The sequence below is a fragment of the Apteryx mantelli genome, chromosome 6 (assembly GCF_036417845.1).
Source record: "Apteryx mantelli isolate bAptMan1 chromosome 6, bAptMan1.hap1, whole genome shotgun sequence".
NCBI classification, from domain to species: Eukaryota; Metazoa; Chordata; class Aves; order Apterygiformes; family Apterygidae; genus Apteryx; species Apteryx mantelli.
Genome location: NC_089983.1, coordinates 38,131,906 through 38,146,427, shown reverse-complemented (window position 1 = coordinate 38,146,427; position 14,522 = coordinate 38,131,906). Strand labels below are relative to the sequence as shown.

Sequence of the window (14,522 nt, the reverse complement as noted above, 5' to 3'; positions counted from 1 at the left end):
CGTAGGATGAGAATAAATAGTAACCTTTAAATAGATTATTAATTATCTTTCCTCTGACAGATAACTCTGTAGGAAATCCATTAGTGGATGTCTGGGTGAACTCACTGCTTCTAGAGCAGCTTTATTGTTTTCTGCTTTTTCATTGTCGTTGCAGATCTGAAGCCCTGGGTGTCGAATTTCACCTATCCAGGTGTGCATGACTTTTCTCAGCTTGCACTGGATGCCAACAGGAACCAGCTCATTGTGGGAGCAAGGTAAAGATAATCTTTTAATTAGACCAGGGTTGCTGCTCAAGCTCTTTACCTTCAGGTTCTGGCTTCAGAGCAGAGTGTGTTTCCAGCTTCTGTGGCCAGTCTCCCTCTCAAAGAGAAAGCTATAATTTGTGTAGAGGGATTTAGAATCCCAGTATAATTGCAAAGAAGAGAAAATTACTAGAATTAAAAAAAAAATGCAACCAAAATGACTGGTTAATGAAGAAGAATGCTGGCATCTCCCTCAGTAGCATGAATGTGAGGAGAGTTATAGTAAATCATTCTGCGCCATCATTCTGCCAGCACGGAATTTGGCTTTGTGGTTTATTTACCATGGACAGACTTTCCGTCTGTACCAGGTTCATCTACACGCCTTTTAAAAGCTGTAGTGAGACTGTGGAGGTGTAAGAGCTTGGCTTCTTCTCTCTTCCTTTAGAATTCACTCCTCAACCTGTTCTCTTCGTCCTGCTGGCAAAGCCAGATCCTCACCTAATGCATTTTGGTGCAACTTTGTTGTTCTGGCCCATTGTATATAATTAGCATCTATTTTCCTTTATTTTTAAACAGTATTTTTATGTAAAATGCCATAAGAGAAGGTTAGAAACACAAACACAGCATGAGCATAGGCAAGCTCTAACAAATTTAGAGCTGCATTTGTTACAGCGAAAAGAACTATGGTTCAGCGAAATAATATACGTCAGGAGTGGTTGAATCATGGGCCCCAGCAGCAACAATTCTTTATTGCATGATAAACAGATAAGACAACCCCAAAAGAAAAGACTAAGCATAGTCCAACAAATCAGCCACCAACAGCAGTTTAAGTATAACATTTGGAATCAGATAACTTTGTGGTAGCAGTCTGCGCTATTAATGAAAATGGAGGAAGAGACTGCGTTCTTTCTAGTTTATTTGGCATTAGAAGACAGGGTGGTGAGAAGCAGAGCTGGAGGAACCCCTGGTATAAACAAGAGAAGAGAGCGAGATGTGTAGTGGAGGGGGAGTTTCTGGCTCCAAAGAGACAACTGAAGTGGTATTTAATATACATTTTCTGTGTGCATTTATGCAGTAAATAATAAAACTTACCATCACATAACTGCTTGAACTACCAGAGGCGCTCCTGCTTTTCATGCAGAAACGTTTTACTTTTTGAAGCCGCAGCTTTACCTGTGTGGGAATCTTTAACCAGTGATTATTAATATTTATTGCTTCAGAATGGCATCTCTTTGGGGACAGCCGTGAATAGTGCCTTCTGCTAGGCGTTTTACAAACACAGGCTTGTCGCTCGGAGGGATTTACGGTTTACATAATGCAGCTGCACAGCCCATTTCCCCCCGTGTAGACATTGCTAACGCCGACACACCTCGGCCCCGCTCAAACCCCAGCGATGCATCCTGGAGGGACCCTCTGTCTCCGCACGAGTTTGTACTAGTGCGGTTAGACACAAGGCAACAGGATCGTTATAAGCAGAGGGATGACAGCAAATTTGGCTTCCTGCTGGAAGTACAATACAGTGCAATGTATTACTTCATGAGGAAACGGTGACAGGTATTTATAGAATTTGCTTGGAAAAGTCGGTTTTTGTAAAATACCACCAAGCCGACTGGGAGACTCTGAAAGTTTCGATAGCACCGAATGGCTCTGCTGAGCAATTTTTGAGGCGGTTAAAGGAGACATAATCTCCCGGAGTGGTTTGTCGGGGTGGACGCACTCTTGGCGTGGGGCAGAAGGGGAGCGTTTCCCCTCCCCACCGCCCGTTTTCTCCCCTGCGCGACGGCCGGGGAGAGGTGCATGGAGAGGAGGCTGCAGATGGGGAGCAGCCCGTGGTCCACGGCTCTGCGCAGCCCCGTGGGTCCTTCGGGTGCCCCATGCCGCGCGCTGTGCTGAGCTGAACGTCTGGAGATGCCAGAGAAATGGGAACGGGAAGTAAAGCCTTTTCTGTTCCCTCCTGCCCTGATGAATCCACACCTTCTTCTGGACTATTTTTAGGGGTGATTTTTGAGTCATTAGTTGCTCGTGCACCATCTGCTTGAATTTGCAAATGAAACAATACCTCAAAGAGATAGGAGCTGTCTCTCTCCATCTCCACAGGGTGTAATTTATGAAACCTAAATTTAAATGTTAACCATGTTTAAATGTGGTACTGCAGATTGTATTAGTAGTAACACCAGCTATTCTGGGCTCGTGGCAGGAGTTGGGGATCAGGGTGGAGTTTATAAGTACTCCCACTTCTCAATTTCCTGGTTAACATCACTCTCTTAGATGACTGTGTTATAAATTGTTTCAGACTAGTTCTTTCTATTTAAAAGCAGTATGAGCTCACCGCGGCATCTCTTTAGCTTAGCTCGCCCTGTGTTTCCTCTGTCTCAAAGCTTCGTAGCAAATGCTTCCTAGAAGGAAAGAAAATCCCGGGGCTCACGAGAGTTTCTGGTTTCAGGAATTGGACACAGTGTGACTGAAACCGTAACAGGTATTGAGGGCACGCTGTGCAGAAAGGGAGCGGGGATAACATGAGCCTCAGGGTTTTAAGCTTCATCCTTATCCGAGAGCCCTCCCGACTGACTGGTGGTGCCTGAGCCCGAACCAGAGGAGTCTGATAACTCCACTGTACCAAACACCTGCCAAGTCAAAATCCCAGAAACAAAAGAATTAGTTTCAAAAGCCCACCATGGTTTCTAAGCAACGTATTTGCTCGTCACATCATTTGTAAAATCCAAACACTTGCGAGTAAGGATATGAATAGTTTAGGACATTGTAAATCTCACACTGCCCATATTGTGAACCGCATTTTATTAAGTATAAAAACACACATTTCAGAAATGGATAACCTTCATTTTGACTCATAGTTTGCATGCTTTGTTTTTGTTTTAAATGTAGTGTTAGTATTTTAATGTACTGTTTTTCTTCTGTGAATGAGTGATTGTTTTGAAACATTTGCTGCTTTTTTCAGCTCTTGAGCTCATGTGATTACTATTGAGCTTAGTTTAATGGGAGGAAAAGCAATTTTCTAGATGTCATTATTACTGAGAAAAAACTTGAAAATATGATCTGCACAGCTCAAAAACCAAGATACATAAATCTCCCCGTGCATTAAAAAAAAGTGATGATTTGGGGAACTTGAATCTGGATTTTTGTTTGCTTCTATCAGCAATGCTACTTTGTCCAACTGTCCTGCTTTTTTTTGCAAAACCTTCCTTTCTTCAAGAATAAGCCTTGAATTTTTCAGACCTGAGAAAACTTCCAAGCCAATGCCAGTAAGGGAGCTGAAATGGAAACTGATTGCAGCCCAGACTGTGTAGAAACTGCCGTCTCTCTCTAATAGCATGATCTGGAATGCTTATCGTCTTTACTTTCAATCTTTTTCCCATTATTAGATTTCAGATTTAACTCTGCTCTATGGCGATCTTAGTGAGCAGTTTGCTTTTATTAACTGCGGGTCTATTTGCACTACCTAAACATCTGAAATCAAAGAGTGACGGTGAGGAAGTGGGTGATAGTTTCTTGCAGATTAGTGTTGCATAATGAGCAATAGTTTTGAATTATAGACACATGTTGTATATTTGCTGCCACGGCAGAAGAGCCACAGACGAGATGATCCTGGTGCCAGAACAGAGGCGAGGCAGCCCGGGACGCTGCTCTTTGGTCAGTTATACAGCTGGGGAATGGACTGGGAAGAACAGCTTGAATGAGCTGCTGTAAAATAAATGGTTTAACGAAGGAGATGGGCTGAATTTCCTAACTTGATGGGCAAGCAAAAGAGACTTGCATTAAAAAGTGGTGACTTAAAAGACGTGACTGTTTGAATGGACAGTATCTGCTTGCCGTAGCTCAAGAGCAGCTTTAGACACTGTCAGTAGCTGTCTGGAGCAGCAGACTGCTGGGGCAGCCAGATGGCCATGGGCCCTCTGCCTCGGCCAGAGCCTGGGGAGGACATGCAGGGTGCTTCTGCTGCAGGGGGACACAGGAGGCGATGGGAGGACTGGAGGAAGCTCCATTCCCATTCCCGTTCCCGTTCCCGTTCTGGCAGGTTGTTCTGGCTCGACTCTCCAAGGTTCTCCTTGGGACTCTTTGTCCCCTCTTCTCCTCACATCCCCTGCCCAGGCTGTAGCAGAAGCCGGCTGGCCTTCTCCCTCTCCGTGGGGCAGTGATTTTGCCTGCACGTCTGCAAAGCAGTGCCCTGCTCTCTCAGCTGCCCCGTGCGCAGGGTGCCCAAAGTCTGGGAAGATGGGTTTTGTGGAGGAGGTGCACTGCCTACTTGTGACATCCCACCCCTGCACCCCGGACTTACTCCTCGAGGCTATCTCATTACTGACTGGGCAGAGACAGGGGCCAATGAAGAAATTTTGATATGAAAGGCCCTGCTTGGAGTCAAGCCAAAAAGCATGCTTCACAAGAGCTTCCTGGCGAGGAGAACATAAAAGGTTTAAACGAGGACGGTTGAGACACCATGTGACGATCTGGCACGATGGCAAGCTGAAGGGAAACAGCTTGGACAACAGGAGGATGGTACCCAAACAAATGGCTGTGCAGAGCATGCCTGGGAAACCCTAAGGGAAACATTTGACTTCTCCCAGAAGGACGCAGCGGGGGTGTCAGCTCGGGGCAGTAGCGTGCTGGGGCTGCGGATGTGAGAGGCCTGGCTAAGAGCATTGGCCATTCGCAGCGAGGGGACATGTCGCTGTAGAAAAGCAGCCAGAAAGCGTCATGACCAGAAGTATTCATTGTCCTGCCTGCCACGAGAGCTGTCAGCTCCATCAGGAGCTAGGACGGGTTGTTTCTCATGGCTTGTAACAAATGGGCTTCACCGAGGAGAGCCCGGAGGTAGAGGGTGGTGCGCAAATGCTGCATTAAGGGACTTGCAATGGGCAAGTAAAGTGCACATCCTTCTGTGGCTGCCAGCTTCTTCTGCAAACTCCGTTGAATGTAAAGCAACAAAGCTGCTGGTGAGGCATGTCTGGATGCTTTGAGGAGGGGTGATTTTTGTCCCTGATTTAGAGCTGTACTGAATATACCTCTTAATACCAAGTAGACAGGCACTGAAGAGAGGAGTTAGGGTTAATTTAGGGAGAAGATGCTCTTTGAACTTACAATGCTTATTATAGATCAGGCCAAAAGCTTTGCTTCTGACTCTGGGATGGAGGGCTGTGAGTGTGAAAAACAATTTTGGGAGGGTCACTTTTGGCTTTGAACAGGACAACTTGGTGATAAATTGGGAGCACAACAGCGTGGGTACACCCCTTCCTGGCTGGCCTTGCTCCAGAACATACGAGCAGTAAAACAACTCTGTATCACGTAGGCTTAGGAACCAAAGACTGAATGGAAGGAGTGATGTCCCAAAAGAGTTGCTTCAAGCTGCAGCTTGCAGAAATATGGGAGATTGTAAATATAGCCTAGGATCCTCAACCAGCAGGTTTGGCACCCTGAGTTTATTGAAACTCTCTAGTGTATGATAGATTAGTCTGTCAGACACCAGGTTTCGTGCAGATTTCTGGCTGAACATAGGCTCTTTCCTGCCTAGTTGGCAGAAAGCTCCAGAGGAGTGCAGTAAAACTCACAAAACCTGTGCTGCTTGGAAAATATCACTCTTACCCTTGGGCATCTTCAATCCTATCCAGATCTGTATTGCCACTGAACTCTGAAGAGAATAAGTCTTAGCAGATTATGTTGCCTGGGCAAAAAACACTTTGCAAAGCAGGAAGTTGGTTCAGTGGCAGAAGTCTTGGGTCAGAGATGATTGCAGGTTTGGAGCATCAGCATCAGGTCTGAACTCAGTCAACAACGCTTTCTCTTGCCAAACGATCAAGGCCCCTCACCAAGATTTATCCTCACAGGGCTTCTGCAAAGAAGGAAAGCACTATCATAAATTTCACATAAAAGATGGGAATCTAAGGCCCAGAGGGATTAAGAGCAAGCCTGCCCTGTGAAACAGCCTATGATGTAGAGACACATGAGCTTATGGATCTGAACGACAGTGCGGTGCTCACCTGGCACAATTGCTCCTGCAGACAGGCTGCAGCTTTTGGAAGTAACAGTTGATGTTTGCACAACCCCAGAGGTGTCTGCACTGTTTTACTTGGCTAATATGGACATACCCAAAGCAATATTTTGTATGGACTCACAGAAAATCTGTGGACCCTTTACCTTTGGGGTTCTGGCAGTTTAATTACCCACCCTCAACCTGGCATAAGACATAAGTCTTCAAAATGCTGGTGAGAGTCTGTGAGTCCCACAGACTTGCACTGGGACGGTGGGACTTCAGCGTGTCTGAAAAAATCATGTCTTGTACCGTGGAGAGACTAACCTGCAAGCAATTTAACATTGCCCACAGTCACATGGGCCTAACCAAGGGTTAAATAGTACACAGGCTTATCCTGTTATCAGCAGGCAAAGACATGCCGTTCTTCACAGACTGCAGAATTTGACTCAATACTTCTCCGAGACAAAGCGAGTGAGCTGTGTTACTGCGATGTTCTGGAGGCTCGCATCGCTATCACCCCCTCTTATGCCAACCGTACCCCCTACAGAGTCACGTTTGACTGGGAAATTACCTTGCCCGTTGAGGTGTTAATGAGGACGTGAGCAAGCAAAGAGCATGATAATGTGTTTGGTTATATCCAGATCGTAGGAAGGTATCTGAAATCTGTGCTGCAAAGGAACCTAGAAAAACAAATATCCTCCCTCCTCACTGTGATTTTTCCGATCAGACAAAAAGAAGGCTCTCGTTAAAGTTGCAGCCTCATTCCAGGGGGAGGGAAGGTAACATGGCAGCGTAAGAAAAAAAGGGGGATCAGTCTTGGAAATTAACAAAAACTTTAAAAGGACCATTAATGGTTTTTAAAGAAACTGCCTGACCTGCATGAAAAAGAACATGGCGAAGGTGAGAAACTCGTGATTAAACATTACAGCTAGTTAAAGCCATAATTGGGAGTGCCCGGTTTCCTTATCCAGGGCATAAAAGTATGATCTGAAGTGCAGATTTTAACCTCTGTGGTTGAGTCTGGGATAGTTTAAAGGGAGATTCTCCTCTCTGATGCTGTGCCAGATGAGGCCAGCTCAGCCCCTGCTTTGGTGTGGAGGGATGAAGCCTCGTTGGGGTGCCTGGCTCTTACTTATGGAGTTTGCTCCCTTCAGCTGGGCTGTAGGAGTCTGCATTTGTCCCACCCCAAGTCTGTGCTGTCCCAGACTACCCCTTGAGGAGGAGGAGAAGAGGTATGGGCAGGGATGGAAGGAAAGTTTTTGTAGCTTATGGGATTCTGGGAACTTTGGAGCCTGGCCCAAATTTTGTTCAAAGTATATATATTTTTTTCTCACGTAAAATTTGTACATTTGCCCAGAGCACAGGATGGGAATTTTAATTAGCACAGAAAAAATAAATCAAATAAAATGCTACACTGCAGCACCGGCAGGTTGCTGGGCTTGGCCAAGGCACAGAAGAAGCAGCAGCTGTAAGACAGCAGAGAGAAAGCTTCGCCCCAGGTATTGCTCCTGGAGAACAGGCTGAGGCAACAGGCAGTCGCTTAGGTCTGTCCTCCTTGTCGGCAGAGAAAACAGGTGGTCCTTCAAACAACCTGTAAGGCAGCACCATCCACCTCTCTGCTGACGAACCCTGAGGTGGTAGTCAGGGCGCTTTGCCCATTCCCGGAGCAGACAGACAGGAAAGCAGCCGTCGGCTCTCCTGGCCGGTGGTCTCACAGCCAGGACTGACTGAAAAGCAAGCTGGGTGCAGCGCAGGTTGATGGGAAGCATCTTTACACAGCTAATGCAGCCTGGCTGGAGAAGCATCTCATACTCCAGATAAAATGAAAATTGGTGATATGCTATCACAAAAGCAGCCACCCGTGAGAGACTCGCTTGCTTTAGTAACACGTGAGGAAAATTCAGTTTAAAGATTGTATTACAGAGAGGGGTATGAGGTCAGGAAATGTTGGCAAATACCTTGGGGGTTTCAGCCTAGCATGTGTTTTACAGCATTGTGGGATGGGGCTGCAGAGCAGTTTCGTTTTGCACTACTGAAAATACTCCTTTGTTCCAGTTAAATTGGTGTTACGTCAGTTTTATATGGCAGGGCTCACCACGGTGACTTGCGTATCACTTTATATCCAGATGTTTAGGTGCTAAACCTACTGTTCTGTGCCACTGCTAAGGTGTAAAAAAAACCTGTAGAGAGAAGAGTAAAAAGAGAAGGCATTGGTCAGCAATAACATGAGCTTGCCAGCCAACTATATCTGTATTTGCATACAAGTCATGTTGAACTCCTCCAGAGTTTGAGGAAAGCCTAACAGAGCTGAGCATGTTTATCAGCCTAAGTAGGCAGGCGGGGGGGCTGCCAAGGAATATTTGAGTGATATTCAGTGCACTGGAAGAACAGGAATTTTACAGGTTGCATATGAGAGCGCAACTAAGTCATGTGCAAACAGGAGATCAAAGGTCTCCATGTGGCTCAGTGCCACAGCAAGGTGCTATAAGTGCTCTGTTACTCTGCCAGCTGGGATGAGAGAGGCAGAGAAGAGCTGTCAGTCACAAGTCAAGAGAGACTTGAGGTGGTATGTGGGATAATATGTGATGGCCTGAGAGGTGGACTCACTCCAGGAGATTGGGGACCAACCCACACAAGTGTTTTGTAAATTTGACTCAGTTTCCCTCTACGAGGTTTTAAAGAAACTCATCTAGTGAAATGGAGGAAAACGTAACAAAGAATTATGGAAATTTGCCTCCATTTTTTAACATTTGTTCAAATAATATTAAAAACAAAATCCCCCTCCTGATCCTCCTGAGTGTGTACATATTGTAACCCTCCAGAAAACGGCTGGCTGAAGGCTTCTCAGGAGTGTGGGCAAAGCTGCCACCCCTAAAGAGGTGGAATCAGAGACATGCTGCTCCTGCGAGGTGATGGGAGAGGGGACTTGGCTGCTGCTCTGAGGGATGACCCCCTTCCTCCTGCCTTCCCTCCTGCAGCAGCTAGCGCTCCCTGAACCGTGATGTTACTCGGTGACAGTAGCAGCAGTCAGTCTGGATTTCTGAAGAGTCATATAGGCCAAACGTGCTGGAGCTACACTGTGGTCCTGCATGGACTGCATCTGCCTGTTTTGACTCTTCCGAGAGCTGGCCCTGAATACACAGCATCGAGACTGCACAGATCTGTGTCACATACCCTGTGCTGCTACAGCTGATGATAGCTCTCCTCCATTGACTGGAATATAGAGGATTTGATTTTCATCCTGGTTTCTACTGGAAAGTACTGGGAAGTACTTGTGCAACACAGTGACAATCCAGAAGTGCTAGCTGGGACCCTGGCTTAACTTGGAAGCTACTTAATCAAAATGATTCAGAAATATCTTGAATGCTTGCAGAAGAGCCTCTTTTAAGAGGATGCTGCTCCAGCTCTGGCAAGATTTATCACAGAGAAATGTTGCTTTGGGAAAAGCAATTGCTCATATGGCAACTGCATCATATCACTGTGTGCCATTTAGTATGGTTCTCTGTTGAACGTCTATTGATTTTTAAGAAAGAATGATGTACTGGACAAGTTTTTCTTCAATAGAAACAAAATTACTGGTGAATAAGGTTCCAGCTTGTAAGGGAGATGCTGGCTTACCACCTTTCTCCAGCAGTTGTATGCCAGGCCCTTCAAATGAATCACTGGCGCAGCATTTGCTAAGGGATCATCACATCACACTATGGAACAAGCATGTAATTAACTCCTTCTGAGAGCAAAGGCCAGAATCACCCTTCAGAAGCGGGGTTTCCTGGGACAGCTGGCTTGTTCAGAAATGTGGATAACCATCTGAAAAGTTCAGCCACAGCTGGACCTCCATAGAGGCACTATGCTTTAATCTAGCTTGAAATTTGGTAACCAAGAGCCCTGGGGTCTGATCTCAATTCCATCACTGACTTGCTGTGCGCTTTGGAGAAGGTCATTTAATGTTTCTCTGGCTCATTTTCCCATTATTATAAGAGAGGGAATGATACTAACCAGCTCGCAGGGAGTTGGGAAGCATGAGTAAGCTATGTTTGTAACGTACTGTGGAAGTACAAAGTATACTTAAGGTCTCCAGAAGCAAAGATAGGAAGAGATGACAGGACCTCCTGGCTCCTAGCCCGAGGCTCGGCCCTAGGACGTGGCTTCTAGGAGAGTGCCAGGAGGGAGCGTTAGGTTTGTCACAGGCATAATTCCATGTCTTGTTTCACATCACCCAGAGGACCCTGTTCTGTTAATTATTTTTCTTATTATCTACACTGACAGTTGTGAGTCCCTGTTGTAGACCTGGCACCTGATTGTAGCACAAGCATGGGAAGTATCTTCCCAGAGCCCCACTAGCATACTTGAAGCCTCCAGTATCTCACTTAAGCTGTATTGGATGGCTGTTTCAGTGCGATAATAGCCCCAAAAGGGGAGAGCAACTCTTCACTCAATCCTCTTCAGCTCTCTCCAACCATGTTTTTTTAGCATGATCAAACGCTACTATCAGCTTCTGCTGGCTGTGTTTCTACTTCCAGGGTAGTTGTCTGTGTACGGAGAGGGTGCTTGAGGTAGCCTGCCCTGTCATGAGGCAGGGGTAAGCTACCCGCATCTACTATAAGATGCTGGAAAGCGGGAACATGCAAGTAGATATATATGTCTTGTAGTGATATAGAACAGCTAGGGTAAGGTAAGGTACTGCTGAGTGATAATCTGTGTGTGCTGAAGTCCAGAAAGGTTCCAGTAATGTCCTGTGTTAGGGGATCTTGTAGCTTCACATCGCTATCAGGGATTGTGCTGGAGCACAGACAGGTTACCCCACCTCCTTGGTGTGTGGCGGGGAGACGGCAGTGGGAAATGTGAACAAACCTTACTCATTAAATAGAAAAAAAGATTCTGAAGCTAGGTAAACATTCATATACACCTGTTCAAAACCTGTTCAATCCATCAGCTGCAGGGAAGTTCCTCCTGATCTACTACAGCAGAACTGAACTGAAAAGCACGCTCCTTTTTAATTAGAAGGAAGCATCTTTTAATCAGCAAGAGCAGTGCTGACAGATGTAGTGCCTGAAAAAAGGGCTTTGCTCAGAGCTGGGAAGGAGCGTGTTTGTAGGCTGTCTGAAGCATGTTGCAGCCCTTATAATTTCTGAACTCCTTAGAGGAAGAGTCTCAGCTTTTATTGCAGTTCTCTAATTATGCGGCTTCCCATTGGAAAGGCATAGTGTTTCTTGTAGCTCTGTTGCTCAGTAGCATTTTAGATGAAACATTTTGTCTTCACTGTGAGTTGCTGCAAGGCCGGGTGATGTGTGAACAAGTGCATGGACATCACATCACAAAGTTCATCCAAGGTGTGCTTGGCTGTATGAAACGGACTCTTAATAAGCAGCTTTGACTTGGGAATTTCATTGGCAAGCAGATTTAGGTGGATATATTCCTCCGCCCTTTCTTAAACACATCTCAGCTGCTCTCCTGGTGGCTGGTACGCCTGCACTGTGGTACCAGGCACAGTGAGTGCTTAATCATTTTACAAGGCAGCCAAATACAAGTTACAAAGCCAATTAACAAATACTTTCATCTACAAGATTTGTACTGTAGCTTGGCTCTGCCCGTAGGCAGAACAGGAGAGAGGGCCCAGAGTACTTGAGTGTATACCCAATTTCCAGGAGTGTAAATGACACTTCAGCACAGGCTTAAATGCTATTCCCCAACTTGGGGGAACAGTCTTTCTCCTAACCAGGGCACTGGCTAATGGACTAGGAGATCAGCTCCTGGTTGTGCTGCAGATGTCCTCTGTGACCTTGGCCAAGTTTCTTACTCTGTGCTTTAAACTGAAACGAGAATGATGTCTCTTTTTCACTCTTCTCTACCTGTTTAGATGGCAAATTCTTCAAGATTAGGTTGTATAGAGCAGGAGGTCTTTACAGCAGCAAACTTTGTATGCCTGTATTGGGGCTAATATCCCCCTGCAATCATAAGAGACAGGGAGAGGATCCACCCTCAAGTTGTTTAAATAGGTTTCTGCTGTGAATCGCTCCATGAAGGAACCACCACCAACCCACTCTCTGTCTAATGTAATAAAGCTGCAGTCCTGACTGAGATGTCAGGGATTATTAACATGGGTATTTTAAGAAATGCACTGAGGTTCCTGAATAATATTAGTAGTAGTAATAATTAGCAGTTTGAGGCACCTTACACTGTGTATAATACAGTTTATCCCAGAGTACTTAAAAGAATGTAGTCTCTTGGTCTGGAGATGGCTGAAATGCAGCCAACACTGGGATGAAACAAAGTTACTGTTTTAATATCATGCAGCAAAGTTGTGTGACCTTTTAGGACAGAAAGTGAATAAGAAGATTGTTCCATCCCTCCAGGTTTGGGCACTAGTTTTTTATACTGGAGCAGGAGGTTAATAGAATAGCTGTTTGCACCAAGCAATTGCTCTTCTGGCCTATTCCAGGTGGGTTTAATTTAAAAGAGAAAGGAATTAGCCAGCATTTACTGAGAAGACAAAATGGGAGGAAAAAAAAGAAAAGACCAAGAAGGCACCTCATCCATTCATGCAGAGATCTCAGTGTGCTTATGTATTTCTTAATCCTATTCTTACAGCTGCTTTAAATTATAGTTCAGCAAGGTATTAAACAGACATAACTTCAAACATGAGCAGAAAAAAAGGACACAAATGGGGCAATTCTAGGTACAATAAACCATGCCTGTCATTCAGAGACATTGTTCATTCTCAGACTGAAATCACAGTTAAAAAGCAATTCATAAAAACGGCACAGTCTTATTCAGCAGATCTTCCCCTGTTGCATTTTACTCCTGGTGTGGCCTTGCAGAACCAACACGGTTAAAAGAGCATGTTATTAATTAAGGATTAGTCAGTTCTAGCTGGGCAGGCCAACTGGAGTCCAGAGGGGTCTCTGGTAGCCTAGTCTGGCCGCTGGTGGTCATATTACTGCTGATGAGATGTGCGAAGGATCAAACAAACCAAGAGAAACTGCCAGTGGCTGTGCAGATGCCAGGTGAGGCCAGCTGATGAAAAATAAAGGGGAAACCCCCCTTTCTGCCAGAAAGCCATAAGGTCGGACTTGGAGAGTTGAGTTTAGTATGAGGTCTTTGGAAGATCATTGTGCGACTAGCGTTAGTACTGTGTTTCTTCTGCCTGGTTCAGGTCTCAGCCAGCTGAGTGATCTCACTGCTAATGCGTTGTTCAGGCGCTACACAGCAGTCACTGAGAGGACAGAGACTGTCTTTATTTAAATGGACACTGTTCCCATCTGCATCTATTTTGGCTGAGCGCAAAGAAAATCGTGTCCTTTAGATATGTCTCTTCCATTAAAGATTTTCTGGTTGAATTTGCTCCGCGGTGCTACCAGGGAAAAAAACCCTAATATTAAAATTTATTACTCAGTCAAACTGTCCAGCTTTTTACAAGACTAAAACAAGGAACTGGAATCTATGTTATAAGACTTCCAAAATCAATGCATTTAAATAGCATGCTTAACAACAGGATAGCAACTTCAAGTCCCTAGTTACAAGAACTTTCTCCTTAGAGTGTTGTAAGATTAGAGGCCTGTGACAAACTTAACTCCTCCAGGACAAGGATTATTCCATGATATCTTATATACTGGAAATGCATTAGTATTTTGATGAGAGTAGTGTGTGCTTTTCTAAAGGAGCTAAGTCAAATCAGTCACTGGATGAGAATTTCCCTCCATTTTGAGATCTTAGTTATACGTATGCTTGATGCCTCCAGTCTGCTGCACACAGCAGGACAGAATATTTAAGTCTGTACCTGATGCTAAAGAGTTAATAAATAATTACCTGGAAGGGTAGGCAGCACTTTTAGAAGGAGTGTGGTTTCAGAATACAAAAGAACCGCTGGATCTCAGGAGATTGGACTAGGAGAGATGATGGAGATTTTGTGTATGTACTTCTCTGCGTACTTACATTACATATTACTGATATATTTTGTCCAGGTATTGCTAATGGGTCTCATTCTTCTCTGGGTAAGTGGTCCCAGTACAGATTAGGCTAGAGATGGTGCAAATTAGAGCTACATCAGCTGAAGATCTGGTCCCAGGAGCTTGACTTCCAGAGTTCCTCATAATCTTCGTTGCGATCTTTCTTTACAGACAGTCTGCCAGTGGTTGAAACCCTTAAATCTGTTTATAGAATCGTGACAAAATATATAGACAGCTCTGTGGTTATGACTTATGTGATATATAAAAGAGATAAGAGAAGAAGGAAGAACTGTTCATGCCTTGCAGTGGTCATTGTGACATAATATAAAATTCTTGTGCGTGGAAGTTAGA

The 14,522-nt window shown here is 45.0% G+C and overlaps 1 protein-coding gene across 4 annotated transcripts in view; it reads left to right on the top strand.

Annotated features, from left to right (window-relative positions):
- Positions 1-14,522, top strand: part of SEMA5B (semaphorin 5B) — a 278,169-nt gene that overhangs the window by 151,896 nt on the left and 111,751 nt on the right. For all 4 annotated transcript variants that reach the window (XM_067299307.1, XM_067299305.1, XM_013960654.2 and 1 more), the window contains exon 4: positions 155-254. In XM_067299307.1, the coding sequence (XP_067155408.1) occupies positions 155-254 (100 nt within the window). The remainder of the gene's footprint in view (positions 1-154; positions 255-14,522) is intronic.